At 42.2% G+C, this 25,791-nt stretch overlaps 2 protein-coding genes across 6 annotated transcripts in view; one reads left to right on the top strand and one right to left on the bottom strand.

Moving 5' to 3' along the window:
- Positions 1 to 25,791, top strand: part of MCF2L2 (MCF.2 cell line derived transforming sequence-like 2) — a 146,934-nt gene that overhangs the window by 60,525 nt on the left and 60,618 nt on the right. For all 3 annotated transcript variants that reach the window (XM_068145109.1, XM_068145107.1, XM_068145106.1), the window contains exon 15: positions 1,959 to 2,047. In XM_068145109.1, the coding sequence (XP_068001210.1) occupies positions 1,959 to 2,047 (89 nt within the window). The remainder of the gene's footprint in view (positions 1 to 1,958; positions 2,048 to 25,791) is intronic.
- On the bottom strand, positions 1,190 to 22,079 carry B3GNT5 (UDP-GlcNAc:betaGal beta-1,3-N-acetylglucosaminyltransferase 5). Of its 3 annotated transcripts, none has more exons than XM_068145112.1 (2): positions 21,964 to 22,079; positions 1,190 to 7,573 (listed from the first exon to the last, which is right to left on the bottom strand). In XM_068145112.1, exon 2 carries the CDS (start codon positions 7,240 to 7,242, stop codon positions 6,118 to 6,120), a length of 1,125 nt encoding a protein of 374 aa, XP_068001213.1. In that variant the 5' UTR covers positions 7,243 to 7,573; positions 21,964 to 22,079; the 3' UTR covers positions 1,190 to 6,117. The 3 variants fall into 3 exon arrangements, with proteins under 3 accessions (XP_068001213.1, XP_068001212.1, XP_068001214.1); XM_068145111.1 differs by having other exon boundaries at positions 21,969 to 22,079; XM_068145113.1 differs by lacking the exon at positions 21,964 to 22,079 and adding an exon at positions 20,491 to 20,644.

The following is a 25,791-nucleotide window of genomic DNA, read 5'->3' as shown; positions in this document are numbered from 1 at the left end:
AAGAGGCAAGTAACACTTTTCCACACTGTTCAGCAGTTGTGGGGCAGGAGAGCAGAAAGGGGCTAAGCTTTGTCAGTACATCCCTAGGGGAAATAAATACCCCAATCCACATTAGCCTATATACCAGGGAAAGATGCTATATCAGCTCCTGCTCTAGAAAGTATGGTTTGGGTTGTGTGGGGTTTTTTTTCTTTGTTTGGCTTTGTTTTCTTTTCATAGGTTCTTCAGTTATTTTAAAGGTGGTTTTTTAAAATGTAGCTCTAGCTGACACTATAACCAGTAACAAGAGATTTTATGGTAAAAGTCTCTCAGGGCATTTTCTAGTTTAGACCATGATTATTGAAGGGATTCTTAAAATAAGCATTTTGGGCTTTCTGATTTTAATGGGTAATTCACAGAAAACAACTCATGCATTAGAACTTCTTACACCACTAAGAGTGACAGATGGCTGTGCTGCTTTGGCCTAAATGGTTTAATCCTGCTAGTGCAGAAATTCATCACAGATCAGAAGTAGGTGCTTCGGGTTGTGTTTTTGGTGTCTTTGGTTTGGGTTTTTTTTGGTCAGGGGTGATAGGAATGTTGTAATGCAACACCAAAAGCTAAAAATGTATGAGGTGTCTACCCCTCCCATTTCTATTTTTAAAACTTTTGATGTAATGTGAGCTACTTCAACCCAACTCTTCTATTATCTGTACTCCTGACATGGTAATATATTTGACCTTTATCTCCCTAAAGCTGAAAACCAAACATCAAACTCAGTTCCTTTCCTGAAAGGGTCAAGACAGCCCACAGCTTCTGCAAAAAGTACTGGTACAAAGGCACAGAATAAAATTGTCAGCAGGAACATAAAACTGGTCTCATCTTTGTCTAAACTCACAGAAAGTGACTCTGAAATTAGTCTTAATCTCATCAGTAATACAGGTGACCAGTTCCTCCCACACATTTAAGTAAAATGGTCTGGGATTTATTAAAACATCAATTCATTTTTCAAGCTACAAGATGACAGCACAAATTACACACACACACACCCCCTTTGCTCCCATTGTTGCTATAAATTTGTATTTTATTTGTTCTGATAATAGTTCAGGTGAGGAGTTTCTAAATTACTTCACCCCCACCAACTGGCTATACAATTGAGCTATTTAGATTGTTAGGCCACTGCTTTCTCCCCCCCCCCCCCCCCCCGAATCAGTCATTTAATTAAGCCAAAGTGCTCATGAAGACTCTACTGGAGTTTAGATACTGGCTTGGATTAACTGCAAATTCAGCAGCTGTTTTAATGAATGCTAAGAGACTGCCTTTGTGGAAGTCCAAAAGCTGCAGGCAAAAGGAGGAAAAGCCTGCTTAAAACTTGCCTGGAGCATAGTTGAAGTGATCCAGCTCTACAAGACTAGGCAAGGAAGTAGGTTAATGTTTATAAAAATATTATCTAAAAAGCCCCAGTCCATTTCAGTCTGGGGACAACCCTTGCACACACATATGCTCTGCTCAGCAGCTGAAGGTAGTCACTGTCTTATGCACTACCACCACCTCCATGAGGCACAAGGAAGAGTCCCAAGACTTCTCTGCCTGGTGCAGTACAAAGAACTCAGACAATGGGAAAGCTCTGGGGTGAGTTCAGGTCAGAAAAAACCCCACCAATCTAAAGTATTTCAGCACCTAAGGACGGGACTATTATCCCTGTAATTGCCTACCCCAGAAGCTAATTCACATTCTATGGGAGAGAAGCTAAAGGCATAGCTGGAGTCGAGAACATCTCTCCTGCCACTACTGAGCAAAGTAGCAGGAAAAATAGGAAGTGTTTTTGATTTTCCACCTGCACATCTAGCACTCAATTTTAACTTGTTCACTGACTTACTAGAAGGGGTAGCATAATTTTTATTCTTTTAGAGAGTTAAAATCCCTTAAATAAAAGCATCATCCATTATGTATTTCCTCTTTTGATGGGTCCTTTTCAGATTGAAGTGATGCATGAAGCTAGTCAAGGAGGATCTAGCAGAGTCCTGGTGATGAGTGAAAGTGATGAGAACTTGTCAACAAGGAGAAGGTAAGGCTGCACATACAATCCACTTATTTTTTTGCTCTTAGATTGCAAGTAACTGCATTTATGGTGTATTTTCTACAACTTTTGAGATTCACTACGATTAATAAATAATTGTACAAAATCACGTTACCAAAATACTGCCAGCCATGCATTTATACACAGTCTATCATCTGAACTAACAAGATTTATTGTTTGTTTTGGATAGAGGCCTGGGGGTGGATTGCTTGTCTTCTTGGTTTTTTTGTTCTTGAAGTATTAGTTACATAACATGAGAAACTTAAGTCATTAGAATAAGCCTTAACATGTATTAACAAAAAAAAGCAGCATTAAAGATCATCTCCTTCTGTTCAGGATATTCATATTTGGCCACATGCCTCTGAGAAGCATCTGAGTTTTTAAATGCAAGACGATCTCTTCTCCCTTTCTGCAAAGTCTTGAGCAAGACATTAATGATGTATTCTAAACCACCAAATAGTCTGTTAAATTACATGAAAGTACCATGCAAACCCAGTATAATGCAGTTGAACTGCACTGTTTCTAGGCCAAAGGGAACAATTAAAACCAAACCCACAATAAACCCCGCAGCAACAAGCCAAACTCTGCAATCCTCATCAGCTTAGTTTGTTTGTTCTCTTTAGTATCATTCAGAAAATTTACTTATATTATGCCTGTACCTCTCTCAAATATACACAGAATTTACTGGATGCATCAGACTACATTTCCAAAAGCACTAGCTCACTGCATTATGCTAGTCAAAGGGGAGGCATACAAAAATGCAACTTATTACTATCTAAACTTAATTAAACCCGAGGAAAACTACTTTTGACTGGTCTCCAAACCATCAGCTAGTTTTCAAAAGGTGCAAAGTGTGATCTGAAATAGAACTTGTTCAGATAGATACACATCTCTTGAGGAATGATTGCCTAAAGAGAACATGTTAATATTAACTCCAAATTTATAATTGGTTGTGCTTCTAATATCTGAGTTTTACGTAACTTTAGAGCTAGCAGCTTGGTAAACAAGTTTGAGCTGTCTCCTTTCTTGAAAACACCAATTTTTCCTTTTGTTCCAGAAAATGTTTTGTTCAACATAGAACAGAAAGGAAGGAAGACATGAGGGGAGGTGGGGAGAGAAGCAGTTTGAAGTCTTCTCCTAAGAGGGAACTCAGAGTGGCACTTAAAAGCCTGTCAGTTAGAAAAAGGCAACGAGAGCTTTACTTTTGCTGTTATTTTGTGTTGTTTTTTCTTAAAAGAAATAAGTCTGTTTATTCAGAACAAATTTTACAAAACAATTGTCTTTGTGGTACAGAGCAAACTTTAAGAATAAATACTGAATACTTCGTATAAAAATCAGTAATATCAAAGGGAAACTGATGCAAACCAAACAGGTAAAAACAATGTTAGCATTAAATAGGTTGTGCAACAATGTCAAACTCTTAATGAGGAGTGACCATTCAGGCTGTTAAGTTTTATTTGCAGAAGTAAAACTTGACAGCCCTGCATTGGAGCACCAAGACTGTTCTTAAAAAAAGGTTCCATGTGAAGGTGTACAAATCTGAAGTGATTGTTTAGAACCAGGAAATAAGTTTTCTAGCGTCTGTTTTTTCCCAAAGGAGTGCCTTCATGCTTTCCTTTTTATTCAACAAGCAACTTCGTTTCACTGCAGCAAAAAGAAATCCATACTACAGACATGAAGGCCCTTTTAAGATTAAGAAACAATCCAAACAAAAATCAAACCACCTGTAAAAGCATTTCAACGGCCAGAAGTGACTTCCAGATAAAGGCAAACTACATTTAAACAGTGTTTTAGATGTTAACTAGGTCATTACCCTATAGGAGTTTAATCTACTTAAAACTTGCTTTACCTTTGCTTGTATGAGTGAAGACAATTCCCAATGCATAGTTCTGCTGGAAAAACTGCAGCCTTAATAGTACAGTTTGGTTGCATACTGCTCAGAAAGTTCCTCTTTCCCTACAGCAAACAGGGTGGCTTGTTCGAGCAGTGCAGTTTTTGCTGTGCAGCTTGTTGATTTAAATGGCTCACGACAGGTCAGAGACCTGATGAAGCAGCTTTCCTTCAGTATGGAATACTACTTTCTGTATATGTGCATTAATTTCTCTGTAAGCCAACAAGCTATACAGATCAAAGGTTGTTTTATGCTTAGTTTCTTTCAGAAAAGGCACACATCCTTAGAATGGTAATCAGTATGTTCAGGCAATAAGTGGAACTGAATTTGTCCTTCAAGTATAGCACTTACATTCTTTACTCTTTATGGTGCTGATAAGTTAGTTGTGGGCTCTTTATATACCAAAGATTTAGGTCCAGTTCTTATCTCTTTCCTTCTGGAAAACCAATTAGAAAACATTACATGTTTCATTGAATTCCAGTAGCTACCTACCATCCACCTGAAACGGCAGCTTAGAGAGCAGTCAGTAAGCTCGCTCCTGGATTCTGTCTATGCTAGCTAACATACACCATTAAAATCTGCAGCACAGCTCCCAGAGCAGTAGCAACTATTTAAACAAAGTTCACTGCTTGCAGCTTAAAACTGCCAAGTCCTGTATAGTTGTTCTACAGTAAAGGCAGAAGACAGATCAAGCATCTCACTGCTCCACACAATCAAAGACCTAGAACTTGTTCCAGCACATCAGCTCACAAGCAGCATCTGACCATACCTTGTGTGAGCTGTGTCCACTCCAGGAAGAGCTGTCACAGGTTTGGTAACTAAAATATCTGTCCTGAGAGTCTCACAAACACCATGAGTGAACTATACACAAAAAGACTGCAGACAGCCTTAACTTTGGTTCTCTGTGATACTTACATGGCACCATAGTACAGCTCATCACAGCTGGAGTTTGAGCATCACTTAGTTCTATTCTGATTTATACCACACAGATTTCCTCCAGTAGGTGATATTAACACTTAACTATATTCAAGGCACAGGGTTTTGTAGAAACAAGTACCCTGATATTTTTTTTTTTTTACATCTTGTGCATAAGACTTCAGGATAAATATTTTAGTGATTTTGATTTGTGTACTGAGTTTCTGTGGATCAACATCTCCCTGCCCCTTCAATGTGAAGTCAAATTTCATGCAGAAAATACCCTCTTTGTTACTACAAGCATGAAATTCTGGGTTTTCCAAGTCTTTTACTCATAGCTCATTTGAAGCTGTTATGTTCTTGGGAACCTTTCCTTGCTTTTCATCTTTAGAACCATAAATATTGGAAAGCAGAAGCACTGTTAGAAGAAAACTTGTTTAGCTTATTAAAGATTGGACTGTTTGAATATACCACTGGCATTTTCAAAAGGCAGAGAAAGATTAGCAAAACCAGTCACGTGAGCAATATTTGACTTTTATCCTTTCAAGTTCATTCCAGATCTAAAGGGAGCTCCTTTGTTACTTAGAACAACCAAGTCAGAAGGCACTCAAGTACTGATTCCCCTCCTTCAAAGATTTAGGGAGCTTTGAGAAGATTGTAGCAGGTCTTCACTTCTAGCACTTGCTGTTTGTCAATGGTGCAGGTCCAGACTTACTTTCTATGAAGCACTGAGAAATACTGAATATTTGTTATCAATTTACATTGCCTTAAACTACTGCAATAGTCTCATTCATGAAGTCAGAAGTTCCATTTCCCTCATGTTTTGAAAGGTCTACTCCATTTTAATATAGCATTGTTTTTCTATCATGTGCCTTAGTTCACATAGCTTTAGAAAAACAAACCAACCAAAGACTTACCGACAAGTCCAAAGTAACAGATATTTAACCAAGCATTTCAAAGCCTAGAAGTCAGGTCCACTACAGTTAATTTCATCCAGAATTGCATCCCTTGTATATTAAAGAAAAGACCAAAAAGAACAGGCTACAATGTAAAAAGTCAGAATATAATAGGAGAGCTATTCCAGTAAGAGTTTCTGACCAGTATTTGGGACCAGCTTTCCTTACCTCCCCCCTCCCCACTATTCACATTTAAGTTTCACCTCTTTCCACGTTTATATATAATTTTGAATAAACAGCTAAAAGGTTGTTGCTCTGTTTTGGCTCAGTGGATCTTCAATGCAGATATTCAAGTATTAAGAAAATGCAGCAGAACAAGGGTACGTGTCCTCATAGTACAGTTTACAGAGAAGCACAATATTGACTAGTCTGCAGTACATTCTACCCCAAATCCCTGAAGAGAACTTTTTAACTTTGGGATCTGTAGCCTGCTTCCAGAGCTGGTGAAGATCATCTACATGTCCATGAGATGTCATCATTTTGTTATAAATGCAGGGATGATATGGAGCCTTTCCTTCCCCAGAAAAAAATACGTGATATTGTGGTACAATCCCCACTTTATTGGCACAGAGACCCATAAAAACATCATCTATATAGAGACTTGTATTGAGAGTCAGTGATGCCTCGTAAACTTTAGCTGCTACATCACTTGATATTACATATGCAGCTCCTGCTGTATAGTCAGGATAAGAGGGCCACTGGTACATTTCATATGGAACATAGTATTTGCTACTCTTGTCTCTTATGGGAGGGGATCCACGATGGACACGACCAATCCAGAGATCTTGAACACCCATTTGTGCTAAACTTTGAAGATAAGCAACGAGATTTGGCATATGGATAAATATATCATCATCTGCAGACATAATGAACCTGGCATGAGGGCAGTAGGCATTCACCCAGCTAAACTGCAAAAGCAATTTCAGAGTAAGATTGTGAAAAGTATCCAAGAAGTCTTGCTGAATCAAATCATTGTAGTTCTGGTCTTCCAGCTGAAGTTCTCTTTGCAGAAGATTATCTGTTGGTCGTCCTAAAGCAAAAAGAGTTTTAATGTTGGCATCGAGTTGAGAACGAACATACTTCTCATTACCCCAAGTTTGTCTGATAGCATCCCTCCGATGACGGTTCTCAGGAGAAGTCTTCACAAACAACAGGAGAAGGACATCCTGATGCTGACATTTCTCTCTATGGTTGATCAAGTACTGGTAGCTTGATATTCTGTCCAAGTTCTCTCTGTTGATAGACAGACTGTCATTCACAAAATGGTAGCTATTTATGAGGTATCTGTATGAATAGGACTTCATATGGCTCATAATGTGATTATCAAATGATTCCCAAAAAAACATGAGAGACAGTATGAAGCAAGTGGCACATATCTGCAAAAAATGGCGTTTTCTGACTCTTCTGGGACTAACAAACATTCTGATACAGTTTCTATAAGCCTTACACTTGTTCAGGATCTGTGTTTTTACAGTGCCTGTGTTTTAGTTTTAGAGCAGTGTCACCACTTCAAGATAAGTGTCCATTGTAAGGCATGTTGTTTTTCATTCAGTATCCTTTCATTCAGCTTTGTTCATAGATTTCACAAGTCATCTTTCCCAAAAAACGTTTTTCTTTGGTAGAAAGAACATAGACAGTTTTGAAAGATGAGACTTGCAGAAGAATATTTTCCTTTTGTGGCATCTTGAAGTGAAAACTACAGTTGTAAATCAGATCTTCTCATGCATTTCTTTCCTTCATGAAGATGAATACCTACCAATTGTAAGGGGAGAGAGAAGTGTTTTAGTGAGCTGGTTTTAGGTTTGGTCATAGAAATCAGTTGACTACACAAACACTCCCCATCACTGCCCACCTACACACCTCCCAAAGCCTGGCAGCAAATTAGAGGTTGTCAGTAGCCCACAGCAACCTTGAGGGAGGCTGGTGAAGGAGATGGGGACCCTGACACAGAGGCTTCAGTTCTGACACTAGAAACTCTTTCTTGGAAAACCCCACTGCCATTAACCAACAGATGACAGTATTTTGTTTAAACCCTTTCAGCTAGGAGGGATGCACTACACCCTGCAGATGATCACATTCCCAAGTTGTCTTTGGGCAGCCAGTGAAGAGCCAGAACCAGCAGAGGCCCACCCGTGCTGCCAGACGTGGGAGTGCCACCAGACTGCCACCCGCCAGAGCCCCTGACAGGCCTCACCTCCCTCACAGCCACAGCAGCTGCCCTGCTCTGCCCCCCCTCCCACTACTGCCCTGCCTGGCACTCTGCCAGGAAGGCCTGAAGCTGACTGGCAAGGGATGGAGCAAGTCAGCTCTCACACCCCAGTCTGGCTGCAGGCTGTGGCAGGGGGACAGGTCAGGCCTCAGCACAGTCCACTCCAACCCTGGCTCCTCACAGGGCCACCACCTCCCACCCAGAGTGTAGGCACCACCTCTGTGTCATCTCCCTGTCCACCGTTCCTTCCTTCCCCATCCCTAGTAGCACCTCAACAGCCTCCTCGCCTAGCACCTTCCCCCCCTCAGGCAGGGCAGCACTGCTCTCCTGCCTCTCCCCACAGGCAGGCACCCAGTGGAAAAGGCCACTGGACTTCCACAGACCACCTGAGGTCACCCAAAGAGTGCCACTAGTATGATCATGCTCAAGTAGCACCTATTACCAAACATCTCATGTATCAGGGCCTCCACTTCTTAGCTGATCGCAACCCAAACTACAGGTTATGCAGCAAGCTACACCAGACAGGACCACAGACACTCTTCGGTTAGGCACCCTGGCATTACAGCTATGCCTGTGCAGACCAAACAGCTTGCACTCAGTGCTACCATCTCTGCTACTAACTAGGGTTTTAGTGAAGGAAAGAATTCAAAGCACAGAAAGCCATCCAGGTCCAGCCTCATCACCCTGTGGGTTGCAGAATTCAATTCTTGTAGCCAGAACCGTCTCTATATAACAAGCAGCCTGAAGTAGCAATTATTTGTTTATCCCCTAAAAACTCAAGAGTGAGCTCTATCAGGCAAGATCTGTAGGACCAGAGTCATAAGGAACGGCACCCCACTAGGTAGGCACTTCTTGCATGGAGACACAACTCCTATAGAAAGGGAACACAAGCTATCACTATTGCATTAGAAATTACAGGCAACATTTTTACACACTGGAGTTCTTGCAACTAGGCAGCATGAGAGTGCAACAGACTACACAGAGATAAGAAAACTTGGTGCAATTCTGGGGTGTAGTTATCTGCCACGGGAAGGCAACTGCCCAAAATGGAAACTCTGCATTGGTGCAGTTGAGGCTTGCAGATTGTAGTGCATAACAGAAAAGCTGTATGGGCAGTCTGGTGAATACAAGCCAGCCAGCACTTTTTATAGGATCATTTTAAACCCTTTTTATTTTAGAAACATGAAGTTAAACAATGCATCTCAGAGTTATAAACTCAGCAACTTTACGGTAGATGCTACTGCAAAGCTTACTCTTGTTTCAGATGCAAACAAGCTGGAACATCACAGAAATCCAGACATTTGATAGCTTCTTTTGGAGGAGTGGGTCTGAACATACCCACTACCTCCCAAGAACAAGGAGGTGTTCTAGCTTTCCTCTGACCTATTTACTTACTTGTGTTCTTTTTCAAAAAGCTGTACTCGGCATGAAGTTGGCCAGTTAGCGCAAATGCTACAGCAACACATCACCCCAGTTAAGTTTACAAGGTCAGGAAAACAACAGCAAAAAATTCCCACACCACCCAAAGGGAATCAGCCTAGTTAGTCAACTTGCCTACTACCATCATCAGTAAGTTTGCAGATGACACCAAGCTGAGGGCAGGTGTTGATCGGTTACAGGGCAGGAAATCTCAGCAGAGGGACCTTGACAGGCTGGACAGATGGGCAGAATCCAACGGCATGAGATTTAACACATCTAAGTGCTGGGTTCTACACAGTGGCAACAACAACCCCATGCAATGCTACAGGCTGGGGTCAGAGTGGCTGGAGAGCAACCAGGCAGAAAGGGGCCTGGGGGTACTGGTCGATAGTAAGCTGAGCATGAGCCAGCAGTGGGCCCAGGTGGCCAAGAAGGCCAATGACATCCTGACCTGTATCAGGAATAGTGTGACCAGGAATAATGTGAGCAGGGAGGTCATTTTCCCCCTGCACTCAGCACTGGTTAGGCCACATCTTGAGTACTGTGTCCAGTTCTGGGCCCCTCAGTTTTAGGAAAGATATTGAGTGGCTGGAATGTGTCCAGAGAAGAGCAACAAAGCTGGTGAGGGGTTTGGAGCACAAGCCTTATGAAGAGAGGCTGAGGGAGCTGGGATTGCTTAGCCTGGTGAAGAGGAGGCTCAGAGGAGACCTTATTGCTGTTTACAACTACCTGAAGGGAGGCTGTAGACAGGTCTCTTCTCCCTGGCAACCAGCACCAGAACAAGAGGACACAGTCTCAAGCTGCACCAGGGGAGGTTTAGGCTGGATGTTAGGAAGAAGTTCTTCATAGAAAGAGTTATTTGCCATTGGAATGTGCTGCCCAGGGAGGTGGTGGAGTCACCATCCCTGGAGGTGTTTAGGAAGAGACTGGATGAGGCACTTGGTGCCATGGTTTAGTTGATTAGATGGTGTTGGATAATAGGTTGGACACTATGATCTCAAAGGTCTCTTCCAACCTGGTTAATTCTATTCTATCATAATTTAAAAGCAGCTGACTTTTCTGAAAGGGAGCACAATGCCATCTGTTTAACCACTTGAAGTAAAGTCTAACTTGGTAAACACAGGAATCCTAGTCACCAAATAGTGTTTTCAGGTTATGCTTGGATAACATGTTTTGCCAACAATTTGCAGCTGCCCACATCATCTGCTAAAAGGAGACAGTCAAAACCACAGTGACAGATCACTTAAAACTAGCAGTGAAACTAACATACCCGACAGTTGTTTGCCACTAGGAAGAATAAAAGCCCCCAGAAAAACGAACAAAAATATCCACAAAGGTGAGAAAAACCATACAGAAGTCACCATGGAGCAGGTAGCAGGGGACAAGAGATGTACATAAACTAAATTTCTTGCTCCCTAGCATCCCATTCCTCAAAGTCAGAGATGCTAGAGAGAGGCTTTTCCTTGAAGAAAAGGCAAGCCACAAGATGAAGAGATTAAAGGATGGAACAGTCTAAGCTGTCATTTCCTTGATCTAGTTCAAGGAAATTAGATCAGCCTTTAGCAGGCAGAAGTTGCTCAGAATCCTCTTCAGAAACATACCCGTCAGGTAAAACCTTAAAATGCAATTATAGATGAGCAACACTGATAAAATGTAAGGAGGCCTATACGTACCCCCCATCTCCCTCAAAACCCCCGGATACTTGTATTGAAAGTGCCCATGCACATGTAGAGTCTTTCACTGTCAGAACTTTTCATAGGCCATTTGCACACCCATCCTTTGGGCTTAGTCATGCTTTCCTTCCCTTAAGCAGAGAACAGGTGAGTCACTATAGGAGCTATTCACTACCAACTGATTTCCATAATTTTGAGGAAAGAAGCAAACCAAAACACCTCACCAACATGTTCTCCCTGGCAAGAGGAAACACCATGGAGCAGAGATAAAACCATGCTTGACCGTCCTTTTTCTGACCATAATTAAGCTATTTTGCCTCTCAGTGTACATTTTCTTATTTGTGGATTGGAAGCTCTTAGATCCACTCTGAGATGAGAGGCAGATTAGGAGAACCATGTACCCATAAACAGTAGCTGCCTTCCTTTCCAGCTGCTCATTGTGATATGGCACAACAGACAGGCTTGGCTTCAATTAATCTGTAATAGTTTTGATACACCACATCCCCGCACAACTTCTCTCTTAGGACAGAGATCAATGTCCACTTACTTTTCACTCCTTCTGCCCAGGGCAGAAAGTAAGTTTAGACCATAAGTAATTATCCTAGACTCTGGAAAGCACTATTTGAAATACAATCATTTTTTACCTCTCAGCTTGTAGCAACTGTCTCTTTCACATCAATGACTCTTGAATAAAGAATGGGCAGGAGATCTACAAGAAAGAACACCTCAGGCTTTAGCTAACTTCAAAGAGAAGTCATTTAATAACTGCTCATCTCTAGGTCCATGTCTTATCTTTGGCTGTGTCAAAGAGCCACTCAGTTTAAGAGTGCAGTTCCACTGGATGATTAAACTCAATCAAAAACTTACTACTGCTGCCAGCTGGGGACAACCTTATCCCCACTCTTCCCCATGAGAAGGCAGGCCCTGTCATCCTGACCACATGGACCTTCCACACCTTGGGACCTCTCTGGAGCCTGCAAGTTCCTAGTTCCTTAGTTTGCCAACAACTTACAGTTAGGATACAGTTTCCTGGAACGGTAGAATCAGCATTCTTAGATGCTTTTTGTGCAGCTGTTGAGGACTTGAACAGACACCAAGTTTTCAGAAGGTAAACCATTCAACACCTTGCAAAACTCCTTAAGTGATCAGAAGTTGCTCTGTCAAGACCAACCTGGTTTGTAATAAAGCAATGTACAGCAGTTCCTCCAGGCGAGCTCTACATCAGAAGTAACTACAGCAGCATGCTAAAAAATAAGATGTTGAAAGCTATGACCACTTGCAGCTTCTCATTGATGTATAACACTTGTAAGAGCTGGGGCAATCTCTAGAGTGTTCAATGGCAGAGACATTTGAAGAAGGCAATGTTAGATGGCAGTTGAGCAAACAATTTCAACTCCTACAGGGCTGGAGTCAGGAACAGGTTGTACATGCTTAACACTGTCAGGAAACAGCTAACTGCCACTCAAGATTTAGTTTCTAGAGAAATTTTGCACTTGGTGTAACTTTTGAGTGGAAAGCAAGGTTCCCAGCTGCTCCAAGCAATTCTAAATGGAGACATCTGCCAGAATGGATAGACTTAAGTTCCTTTCAGCAGCACCAGGTCCCTGAAACATCTACTATGCGGACAGAGGAGCAGGACCACACCTTTCAAGAACCAGCCTACATTTGGACTGCAGTTTGCAGCTGCTTTAACCTGCTATATCCACTGCAGGGTCCTCCCAAAACAAGCCAAAGGGAGGATTCTTTTCCATAATGAAAGCCTCTAAATCATGAGTCATTCAAGGGATTTTGCACAAAACACACAAGCATCAACACGAAAATCTTTGCCTAGTGTGCAGAAGATTGTGTGAAAAGAGCCATTTGTGCTGACAGTAAGGATAATGTTCTGAAGTTTAAGAGTCTGGCAAAGTTTTGCTAAGCCAAAAACGGCTATTAACATGACCTTGTGAGGCATGGATGGCAGACCTTAAGAATCAAAACCATTTGCACAGCACTAGTCTTTCTGGTTTAGAGCGAGACTTCAGTCAGCACTTCCTACAGCCTCTAGAAAGCTCCCTCCCCCTGCCATTTCATAGTATATAATTTCTGTTTGCAGTTGGAACTTTATCTGGAAGCTCCTGTATGAGTGGCATAAAGAATTTTCTAGTGACTATGTATCACTTCATCTCAATATGATAAATACACCTTGCCTGAACAAATGGGTGAGGACCACAAAAACCATTAGAAAAAAAAAAAAGAGTGGCAAGCTGATCCTATCTCCCATTACTCTATTTCAGTCAATCCCCCATTAGTCTATTTCAGACAACCTTGCAAGGATATCCCATTGACACACAGCAAGCTTTGAGATGAAGATTAACTGAAACTGAAGGTTGAAGAAACGTTTTTCCACATACTAGAGAGCACAACTGTGAAGTATCAAGCAGCTAAGGATCCAGTCCAAAGCTCACACTAAGAATTCAAGTCTTCCAGTTACACCTTAATGCTGAATCCCTGTTTCCTACCACCTTTATGGCAAAGAGCTACAACATCACAGCCCCAGCTGATCAGTAACTCTTTTTACTGCCTGTTTTAAGTAAGTCCATTCAAATATTAATCTGCAACTAGATCTATAGGTGTTATTTCCTGTTGTTTTATTTTTGCCCACAAACCTAAGGTGATTTCTATTGCAGTCTACAAGCCATACCTCAAGATCAAGCTGAACAACTACCTGAAGCAAACTTTTCCACCTTAGCTGCCAAACTAAAACAGGAAGTCAAATTTAGGACTGACAGCTAAATGCAAAAAGACTAGTGGCTTAAGCTGCCTTTCTGTGGGCACCACTTTGAAACTTTTCCTACCTACCAATACTACTTTCAAAAAAAAAAAAAAAAGACATTAAATACAGTGAGTTAGAAAGTGTATGAAGGACTCACTTAAACAGGCTAACATTGCTGTAACCATGACTATTTCTAAACCATATTAGACATTACAATCGTAGTTCCATGTTACAAGTTTTTTCTTCCAAGCATTCTCTCATTTGCTCTCCAGTCTATCCCTTTTCCTCAGACTACAGCCCAGCATATGACCCCAACTCAGCATCAAAGTTTAGACAGACCTCCCATATTGCAGCAAGAGTTTACAGTAAAACTTTCAACATTACATCTGTCACTAGCATGTGGGGACTGAGGCAGCAAGACAAACAAATGAGAAGTTCAGTTTGTAGATTAGAATGCAGGGCAAGGGCAAGGATGGGCTATTGTGTTGTGGTTTTTATTTTCAGTTAGCCCAGTGATGATAAAACATGGAATTAAAAATGTCAAATACTAGTTACAGAGTACAAGAACTGGTGGGATTTCTTTAGTGTCCTATTGGACTAGTTCTCTCCAGATTTAAGTTAGCACAGCTTTGAGATATGCAAGTTCATGAGTTCCCATAGCAAAGTTTCATCCCCTGTGGATTTCTCAATCAGCTCAACTGCATAAACTCACCTTCTCTCTTATGCATGGCTCATTAACCTTAGACAAGTACCATGCTGACTAACCATCTAGACACCTTCTATACTCCATTTGCAGCTGAGCATGACAGAACTTCCAGAATCATAGAATTGTTAGGGTTGGAAGGGACCTCAAGGATCATCTAATTCCAAACCCCCTGCCATGGCCAGGGACACCTCACACTAGATCAGGTTGCTCAGAGCCACATCAAACCTGGCCTTAAAAAACCTCCAGGGATGGGGCTTCTACCACCTCCCTGGGCAACCTGTTCCAGTGTCTTACCGTCCTCATAGTGAAGAGCTTCTTCCTAACATCCAATCTGAATCTACCCATTTCTATTTATTTTCCATCCCCCCTAGTCCTAGCATTACCTGGCACCTAAAAATTCCCTCACCAGCTTTCTTGTAGGCCCCCTTAAGATATTGGAATCACCCCCTTCTGCAGATTTTTTTCCTCCAGTAGTTTGTGTTCCCAAGCATACAAGTATAGCCCTGCCAGACAAGTATGCAGGTTTGTTCACCAGCAAACCATGCACACATGAGTGTGAAGATCCTGGGCTGCAGAACCCTAATGTTGGCTCCTATGCTAATGGTAGCTGGCCAGTAAGAATCAAAATATTTTTTGCTAAACTCTTCCACTTAGATGACTCAAGTCATGTAGTCAGGAACAGAGCTGTTTTTCGATTCTTTATACCCACTGCAGAAATTAAGGAGCAAATCAGGTCCCAATCCTATGCACAGGGATACTAGACACTATAGAACAAATTCTCTCTGTTGCTGGGGAAGTGTCCAGGTTTTCAGATTCAAGGCCATGCCTCCACCACCACACATATACACCCAGGAAGTCTAACACAGACTGAAGCCACCATGCAGGGATGCACCTCGAGCAAAAAGCACACACCAACATACAAAGGTCTCCTAGAAACCTAAGATGGTTCTCTTAACTACAAGATCAGACTAGAGAAGCAGCAGCTCTGGAGGAAAACAGTACTTCTATCAATATCTAGAGTAGTCGTCTGCCTATAATTAAAAGATGAGCTGTCTGATGAGTGAAAAAATCACAAGGAAGAGAACCCCTTTAAGATAACCCCCTAATAGTTCATCACTCCACAAATGTAACGGAGGTGCTGTTGCCACAACACTTCAAAGCTCTCCTCTTGAGATCACCAAGAGCAAATATTGCTTAAGCCACTATCTTTCCTTACAGATCTACAAGCACTTACAGACATTGCACACTCTGTTCCCTTGGTCCTTAACAGAGTCATGCCTTGTTCATTCTCACCCCCTCCTGTTCACTGCTGTACATAGCTGGCAGCAGCCCTTATGCTGGAAGAGAAAAATGTATTCTGCTTGAGGCAGAGGGAAGAGAAGGAGAATTAATGACCCTGTCTGTTTCTTGGATAATCTAGTGAGTTGTCTTCTTATATGACTAGAAAATTAATCTATTCAAATCAGGCAAGCAGCCTATGACCATGCATTCACTTCTTGTTTAACATCTGTATTTCAGTTTTTTTTTCCCTTAGGAGGTTAATTTCCATTTGGGGTAGTTCAGCATCAATTTGCTAAAACTGCTTCAACACATGTAAATGAAGTGTAAAAATGAAGTGTGTGTATATAGATATACATACAGATTTTCTATAGAAGCATGAAGTAGTAGTCATTCAAGGTGCTCCAGCAGAAATTAACTTACATTTTTAATAGATTTAAAATTAAAGCTACATGAACAGCACATGGAATTCAATTTAATTCAATTAAAGAGCCACCTCTGCATATTGGAGGTGCCTCTGGCTTGCTTGAAGCAAACATGACAATGCAACTAACTCAGATTTTATGATAAAGTGAATCAAGAACCACCTCAGTGTATACAAGAGAGCCACAGATTGGCTGGAGTGTTAGCAGTACAAGGCTTTGTTTAAGCCTGTCCACAATCTTGGTAGGATGAATCCCATTAATCCTCTCCTACTTCTGTGGGAACCAAGGAGAATTTTGGCCTTTTATACATCCCTTTCTGTAATGCAACACAGTCAGGGATTGTACAGGAAGCATTCATCTGCTTTTTGTTATGAAACGTGGGGAGAAAGAACAGCATGGGCTCATGATAAAAAAAAGGGCAAGAAGAACCAACCCCCCACATACACTCATGAGAAACATAACACAGTAAAAGCTGTAGCAACTTAAGAACAGCATCCTGCAGCTTCTAGCTTACCACAGTTTAAGTACCCTCACTGAGAGCTGCTGACATGTCACTGGCCATAACAAGCCACAAAACAGAATTCTCCAGCTTCAAGATTCAAATCAGCTAAGAAAAGTCAAACAAGAGCTGCAAAACACTCCCAACATGTTTAATAAGCAGTGAGATTTCTCCAAGACTACAATCATTCTAAATTAAATGAACTTATGCATTTGCATTTAACCAGAAGTACTTGTCTGTACTTAAGAGAAATGGATAGTAGGTCACACTATTTAATAACATCCAGAGACAGTAAAAGTAACATTTTTATATACATAGAAGAATACTTGTCTGTTGCACGTATGCCTATATATACACAAACTTCTCTGCCAGACTAATGTAAGGCCAAGAACACAACAAAACTACATACAGCAGTAGTATACACACAGCACCAGAACTGCCACAGGGGCAGTTTAGTGAAACAACAAGTAAAGTAGAAACTACAAGTGAAATTCACTGGGAGACAAACCACAAAACAGTCTATGGACTCTAGAAGGAAGCTACAAAGACAGGAGCAGAAGCTTACAAGACAGATGACTTGAGGCAGAAGTTAAAAAAACAACAGATGATGACATCCATTCAGGCTGATCATTCTAGAAAGTTGAGCTAGAACAATGCAATAGAAAGTCACTACTTGTAGTTACCACAAGACTTCACTCAGGTCTCCCAGTCAGAGCAACCAGAACCTCAGAAGAGAATTATTCCTAAGTACGGTCCTTTTGCCCCCCATTCCCCCCAATAAACCACTACAAGGGTTTCCTACTAATAATGCAGTGAATATGTATTTTATTGGAAAGCAGGAAAGTTATAAGGAACAGTTGCAAACCTCACTTTGTCTAGTTTTAACACAGGGATTACAATACCCCAGAGTACACTGAAGTCAAAGACCTCTCTTTAATAAGCCAAGTCAAGAAGAAAATTCATACATCCTCAGATTGTGAACACCACTCATTTGGGGGTTTAGTAGTCATGACGTCTTGGGTGACAGGTTGGACTTGATCTTTGAGGTCTCTTCCAACGTTATTGATTCTATGACTTGGCACACTGTGGTGATGTATGATGAGCAGCAGTTTCCTGTCCTAAGACAAAAGGCCAACTTAAGTCTATCAGCACAAAACTCTTTAGGTTTCCATAACTGAAAGAAACAGAAGTTGCAGGATGCAGCAGCAGAAATATAAGCAGAAAGTGACTTCTTGTGCCAAAAAGTTCATTCACTTAGCAGCAGTTTGCCTCAACTCTGAGCAGAGACAACTAGTTGAAGTCCCCTCCTCTGCCACTATGTCCCCAAGCACTTCCAACAATATGATCCACACTGACAAAGGGAGTTCTATACTTCCAAGTTGCTGCACCCGAAAGGTGATAGTCTACCTTTAGAACACAGCAACGTTCCTGTGTGCTTTGAGTGACCAAACTTCAAGATTACATCCAACATTCTGGAGATGTTACCAAACACACAAGCTTGAGTTTGTGAAAATGGCTTCCAGCAAGTAAACTTTCTGTGTTTCTCTGTGTCATAATCCTTCAAATTCAGTTGCTTTCACTTAGAACATTTCCTCCTTTCAAGGCCATTTGTCCACGGGTTATTAAGCAGCCTTAGAATCTGTTAGTTTTCCTGGGTTGCTGCACATAGAAGCATCATCTCGGAGCCACAACTCCACCTAAGCCAAAGATCAAACTATGAAGTCACCCAGCAACAGGTAAACTTTAGGACTGGTACAGGTTCATTGTAAAGAGCTGCAGTTTCAAAGCAAAGGAGCTGTTTCATCATCCTACTTCCATATATTGTGGCAATTTCCCCACTGACTAGAGAATCGAAGTAAAGGGTCATCTTTCAAAGACCTTTCTATAGCATTGCCCACGTTGCTGTCAGGGCCAAATGTCCTACTTGTGAAACTTAAAAAGGGAAAAACACCTTTCCAAGTGTCCATACCTATGATTTTAGTCTTGTCAGACTCAAGAATGCACAGACCTCAGTTCAGGACCTGGAACACAGTTTCTCAAGTGTTGCAAAGATTCCAAATACACAATATCTCCTGTGTTAAGTGGAAAATCCTGCTGTCACTCCCAGCTAGCTTGACATAGGTGGTTCATATGCTGCTTTCCACCAGAACTGAAAGATTAGTTATTACTGATTGTCAGATGACTATTCAGATAGCCTCACCCGAGATGTACACATCCCGGGAAACGGACAAAAGTATTGAACTCTGCAAACACCATGTGGAAGGAAGAACTAGTAGTGCAATGTTAATCCAACACTTTCTGGTTCCCTCCACCAGTTTCTACCAGTTGCAAGGTCCAGCAAACCTACTGCATTAACAGGAAAACCACAGCAAGTTTTCCTCACAAAAAAAAAACCCAAAACACAACAACTCCAAAACTCAACCTAACAAAAAAAAAAAGCCCTCAATACTTCAGTAGTTCCAGCAAGCAACATTGTCAAGTTAAAAGATTACCCAGATAATTCTTCAGGCATAGGCTGATAACCATAGGAGGTGAGGCAATGCTCAGGACATCAAGTGCCTAACACTGGGTGCAGAGTAACACAGAACACGAGCCACTGGCATTTCAAACGATAAGCAATGACTTGCAGGGTTTTCCACATGCTTCTCCCTAATCTGTAGGTTAATTACCATTTCCAGCTTCAATACTCACTACTCCAGTCTGGCCAGATGTCAGAGACTGTCCCAACTCCTGCTTTGGGCAATGTGAGCAACCAGTTTGCTTCTTTATTACATAGCATCTTAGAGAAGGTAGAAAGTGATTCACTCAGTGGAAGAAAACTAGTAAGCAGATACTATTGTATTTCTAAGCAAAAACAAAGCCCAAACACCAACCCAACCCAAAACTTTAGCAGTGACAAAGCCTGTGTTTTCACCAAGACACTACATTTCTGCATGTAACAGGCAACAGCTAAAATAGATCTTTGCAGAGCAACCAGTAACTTCCAAAATATCAGAGCAGCACACAGCTCTGTGACAGTCCAGCCTTCTGGAATACTGCTAGAATATTCCATGGCTGTTGTTATCAACAGTGCTTTAATTCCTGCCAGCCTCATTAAGGGGGGGGGGGAGCGCTGGTGTTTATCCTCTCTTCAAATGCAATTATTTTCCCCTTCCAAAATAATCTATCCTTTTACTAACCCTGTCCTTTTCCCTTTCCAAGTGCTAGGAGAAACTCGAGAACTGGGGAGGAGGAATGGGAACAAGACATCAGCACACAAAATAGATTTCAACAGTTGCACTAGTAGTTTCAACATTCAGGTGTAAGCCTTGGCAGTCACTAGATGTGGATGCTGCAGCATAAGAAAGCAACATGTACCAAGCTCTGCACAGGCAGAATGGAATTAGGGGCCTTTGTTATCACTTAGGTGCGTACGGTGGAGTAAAGCCAGTCTCCCATCTCTAGATATTCCAAGGTCTTGCTCAGAAGCAGTTAAAGCTGCTCCTAAAAAATCTCAGGTGTTCCCCGTGCTCCCTGTAGTTAGGGTGAGACGATGCGACTCACCCTTTTCCCAGGCCCCGCCGCTCCATTCTCCCGCCCAGCCTGGAGCCGCCGCCCCCGGGGCTGTGCCCGAGAGTACCTACCCTCACCTCGGCGCTAGGAGCATCCTAAACTCTCACAAAATTGTTTGAAACCCAGGAGGCTCGAAAATACCCGCAAACTTACACTGGTGCGGGCTGGAGGACCCCCACGGCCGCCTCCGTGGTGTTTCCGCCGACTGCTGTCGCCGCTGACCGGCTCCCTCGCGAAACCCGAAATTAGCGCAAACCCATCGTCAGCTTTCACACCACCCCCTCACCCCGAGGCGTCTGCGGAGCAGCCCAGGAAGGGAGAAAGGGGCAGAGAAAGAGCGGGGAGAGAGGCGCGTTCAGCCACGCGGCTGCAGCCGCCCCTGCGGGAACAAAGGAGGTAGCCGGGCCGGTCCTGCCCCTCGCACAGCCTCCGGCCGCCGCCAGCCTGCAGTGTCAATGACTGCAGCCGGGCCAAGAGCACAGGCAAAAACTCTGGCAACCAACAAAAAAACCCCAACAGAAACAAACAAAAGCTTTATAAAGTTCTCCTTAGAGCAAAGGTTCTTTATGAAAGCGTTCCGTATCTCCCCCTTTCGTCTAATACGTTTTATCGAGACAGTGTCCGTACGGAGTACCCCCCGACGCTCTGAGAGCGACGGCTCCCGCCCAGCGGCAGCCTCCCAGCCGGCATGGACCTCCCGGCGCTAACGAGGCCCGGGCGGCAGAGCTGCCCCGACGCTCTCGGGGGGGCGTCCCTGTGTTGCAGCCCACGGCTGAGCGGAGAAGCTCCATGCAGGATTTGCGAGTTTCTTGGGTGGGTGCCGTTGATGGAAAAACCGGGGTGAGGGGAGACGATAAAACAGTTTTCCTGTAGTAAGAAAAGAATCGTTTCGAGAAATAGGAACCCGGGAGCGGCAGCAGGAACAAGGGGCGGGAGAAACCATCACTGCTTTGAATGGGCTGTTTCATCACAATGCTCGAGTGGCTGCGAATTTTCCCTCTACGGTTCAGGGGACGAGAAAGACCCTGAAAGGGCCATCGGGATAAAAAAAACAGGGAGAAGGGGAAAAAAAAAAAAAGTTTTTCTGCTTAGTAAAAAAAAAAAAGGCAATCAACCTCCAGACAATGAAATTTAGGGGCAATCTTCTGAAGGATTAGTCACACCAGACAGTAAAACTGCACTGAAGTTTGCGTCCTGTTTGCCACAGACATTTAAACCCCCAAGCCCCAACAAACCCTTCCTTAAGACAGGGACACGGAAACCGGGTTCGGGACTAATGGATGCGGTCTACAGCAGCTTTATACAAAGCGGTTGGAAAACTTGTTTGTCCAAGGCATGGAACCGCAAACCCAGAAAGGCGGAGAAGTGAGACACCCTCCTCCCCTGAACAGAGCAGCTCTTACAATCCCTTAAGTATGGCAAAGGAGAGAGAGAAAAAAAAAAAAAAAAAAAGAAAAAAAAAAAAGAGGACATTTTAGGAAGCCAGATTTATTTCGCAAATGTTAATTAGCCAGCTACTCGCTCATCAGATAAATAAAGAACGAATAACCCCGCTACTCTCTGCAAGCGAACAAACTTAGAAGGCGGGAGAAGGGAGGAGACAACACCCAGCACGAATTCATGTACCTCACCAGCACAAGCGGACGGCGAGCTGCCTCCTTCTGCTCCGCTTCCTCCCTCCCTTCTTTCCTCAGGGATGAAGACTAGCCCGGCACTACCCGCCTAGCGCAGGGCCGCCCTGCTGGCTCGCAGCATATGGGCTCCCGCGGCCCGCCGAGCCGGCCGCCCCGCCCCTCCTCCCGCCCCGCCCGGCCCGGCCCCGCCCCGGGCACGGCCCTGGATCTCCTGCTCTTCTCAGGTGTCCCAATGTTGATAAACACCCAGTCCGCCCGCGGCAGTGGCTGCCTTTGGGATTATCCATACTCCCGGTGTGCCAGATTGATGCAATGTTGTTGTTTTTCCCCCCACTCTCTTCCTGTCTCCTGTGGGGGTGAGCGAGGGACTGCTGCCATTTAGGGAAACTGCAGTGTGCCGTGAATGTCTTTCAACGACAGTCAAAGAGCTAAAAATAATGTTTCTTAGAAGTTCAACATCACTTATATCCTAAAAATATCTTAGGGGGTCATAATGGAAGTTTAGCTAACTGTTGCTCTGAAAGTTTCCCAAGTGCTACATAACTTCTCACTGATGGGTAGTTAGTTTGTAGGTTGCAGTGAAACGTGATTCTTTCACCTTTTTGTTGGAAACCTTCAAAGGAGGAAGGGTTTGAAGGGTTTTTCTCTTCTACCTTCTTGACAAACCTTGGTGACTTCTTTGCATCATTTCGAGGAGAATGCCAGAGTCGCTGAAGTACATCATTAATAAGTCAGTCTCCATGGTTGGTAGATTGAGACGGAAGTATACAAAAACCAAGCCAAGTGCTATGAATGTGCCTTCCTTAAGTGCAAAAAAGGCTTGCAAAACTTCTATAAAGAGAAAAATAATCTGAAAAAAAACCCCAACCCAAACTAAACTAATTCAAACAAAGATGAACAGCCACTGTTATGCTGTGCCTGGCAGAGTTTATTGTAAATCCTTCTTACTGAAGATAAGTATCAAGCACAATCCCATTGTGTATCTTCTATTCTTTCAACATGACTGTGATTGATGTGAATCATTCCTGACCTCATCACTGACTTCATAGAAATTTAACTATTGTACATCACAACAATTAGTGTCTGTCACTTCACAGCCATAACTTTTCTGACATCTTTGTGAATTGAGGAGTGGTTTCCTTTTTATGCACAAGAGAGAAAATCAGAGATAGGAATACTGTTATCAAGGGCATCCAGCAAAAGTAGAGGAAGCGTAAACCCCAAACAGCTGACTGTCCCATGGAAGGATGTGTTGTTCTTTAATACCAGTTTTGTTTGAGGAAACTTCAAGGCCTGAGGAGTTTTTCACTTGATTTCTCCTTTCTGCTGTTGTATGTCTTAATATGACTAAATACTTCATAGCAGCATTCCCAGATTTCTCTCTGTAAGACAAAAGGTATAATTTTTTTACAGCTGGCAGTTCACCCTAGCAGGAAAAGTTTCTAGATCGTTGTGTAAATTTGGCGTGTTATCTTAGCAGTGTTTAAATAGCAGTTGAAATAACCTTATAAACACAGCATTGTTCATTTTTCTTAACCAAAATGGTAAGGGTTGATTCTTTCCCCAGTTCACAAATGGTTTCTTTTTGGTTAAGTTTGTTCTTCATTCTTTCTTTTAGATGTTATTCCATTTGAGCCTTTCATCAGTGAATAAAACAGACCCTTTCAGAACAAGAAATTCTCAGTTATATGATGTTTTAAAAAATCTGGAGCACAGATTTCTTGGCTGGTGATACCAGTTTCCAATTTTTCCTGGTTTTATTTTCAGCTGAAATTGGTAAACCAGAAAGAGAGAGAAAAAAGAAAAAGAAGTATTAATTTGTGCTTCAGTCAAATATGACTATAAGCATGAAATTTGAATTTAATATTGTTAACATTTAGGAGGCAATTTAATATTGTTAACATTTAGGAGGCCAGCTTGCCAAACACAACCATAAAAAGGTCTCAACTTGGCGTCTTCCAAAGTCAAGAAGTATTCCAAAGATGTTTAAAAATTAAACCCAAAATATTGCTGTGTTAGCTGTGTCTTGACAACACAGTTCCTAGAAAATATAATTTCAAGGAGCTGCATTTTCAGAATCAGGAGATACCTTTGACATTTAAGATGTCTGTATGGGAAAACAGGATTCAGACATAAACCAAAAGTGACTGCTCCTAACCAGCGATACAAATAGATTTAGTCCATTGTGGCTGAGTTTGTCTTACAGTTGTGTCCACTTCTTTTCCTGAAAAATGGCATCTGCCATTTGATGGTTCTGAGCCTTTTTAAGTCTATGTAGAGCCCTGATGAGTGTTTTTAGAGGGGTTATAATAGGTGCCTCTGGTCCAAATGTTGCCCTGCTCATCATATAGACCCATTCCCACAGGCTGGATTAGCATGATCTAACAGCATCTGTGTGCCCTAACTGTTGTGTTGTCCAGTGCAACTGAGTATTCAGAGGCTGGCCCTAAAATTCATGAGAGAAGGTATTTAATTGCTGTGAAGAGGATTTATAAATCCAGAAGTGCAGTTCTGTTTGATAAATGAAACCAGCTTATCTGTTTGATAAGCTAAACCAGCACCCTCTGTTCAAAACTTGTAATTTTGGACTCTTGTTGTCTTTACTTCCAGGTGGGTTTCATAGCCCTCTTGTTATGTTTAGTCTAACTAGGCCTTTTAGTTTGAGATTTCAGATTTTTCTGTGTATTCATGAGGTGTGTCTTGTATGAGAAATCTGATGATCTTTCATAATCACATGACTCTGAGCTTAGTCTGCCAGTTTGAAATAGCTGGGCAATTTTGATAAAACCATACAGAGGGTGCCCTTTCTAGTTCTTTTACACAAGTGGCTGTAGGCAGCCTGTACAGATGCTATAGTAGCAAATTGACCAGCGAGTTCATGGAGTTCCAACTGCTGCACTCCTTAGTCTCTTATATGCATTATTATCTTACATGCTATATTAATGTGATACTTTGCAATTCATTTTCAAAAATTATTATGGGGAGATGATTTGGTCAGACGTTCTGTGGCATCATTTCATGAGAGGAAATCTGATTCATAGGTCTACTCTGATGTCAATTTCACAATCAAAGTTCTTTTCTGTCTGCTGCACCCCATTCTTCCTCATTCTCTCCTCACATGCACTCCATGTAGTCCGTTTGTATCCCTTGTACAGCTGCACTACTAGCATGATATTTTGTGAGGTTAATCTTGATTTGGGTCAACTCGTCTTGCTCATGAGTTTGAGTGTCCATACTGGTGTACAATCACTGTCAAGGGCAAGGGAGGGCAGGGTGAGGTAGAGTGACTAGAAACATGCAAAGGCACATATTTATTCCTTCACAGTTATGGAGTGGATAAACTGATCATGAAACTGCATCCAAAGGGCTTATATTGTGGTCCATCAGATATGACGCTGAATTTCCAGTTAATTTGGAGTATTTTCTGGCTGATTGTCTTTGGATCAGATTCACTCATCATTTTTCTATCCTGTCTAATCCAAATAGGGGCTGGAAGACCTTGTTAGTCAATGTTGGTGCTTCTTAGTGAAACCACAAGAGTATGACAACTGTTCCTGGACTTTCTGACCAATGTATATGGGAGCAATAGGTGTTCAGTGGCAGTGGCAGGAGTTACAGCAGTGTTATTTGTGTCTGATTTTCATTTATGTCTGTTACTATTGAATAATGAGCTGGAAAATTGTTGGGTTTGTAATCAGATGTGGCATGTCACATTGGCTGCATAATTTCTGCTTTCTGCATTACATTCTCATGAGACTGCAAGCTCTTCCAGAACTTCTATTCAGATAGAATTAACATGATGAATGACCTGCTCTAGGTT

This window comes from Melanerpes formicivorus, unplaced genomic scaffold, assembly GCF_026170545.1.
Source record: "Melanerpes formicivorus ecotype bairdi unplaced genomic scaffold, bMelFor1.0.p_v2 SCAF_12, whole genome shotgun sequence".
NCBI lineage: Eukaryota > Metazoa > Chordata > Aves > Piciformes > Picidae > Melanerpes > Melanerpes formicivorus.
This window is presented reverse-complemented; position numbering and strand designations above follow the sequence as displayed.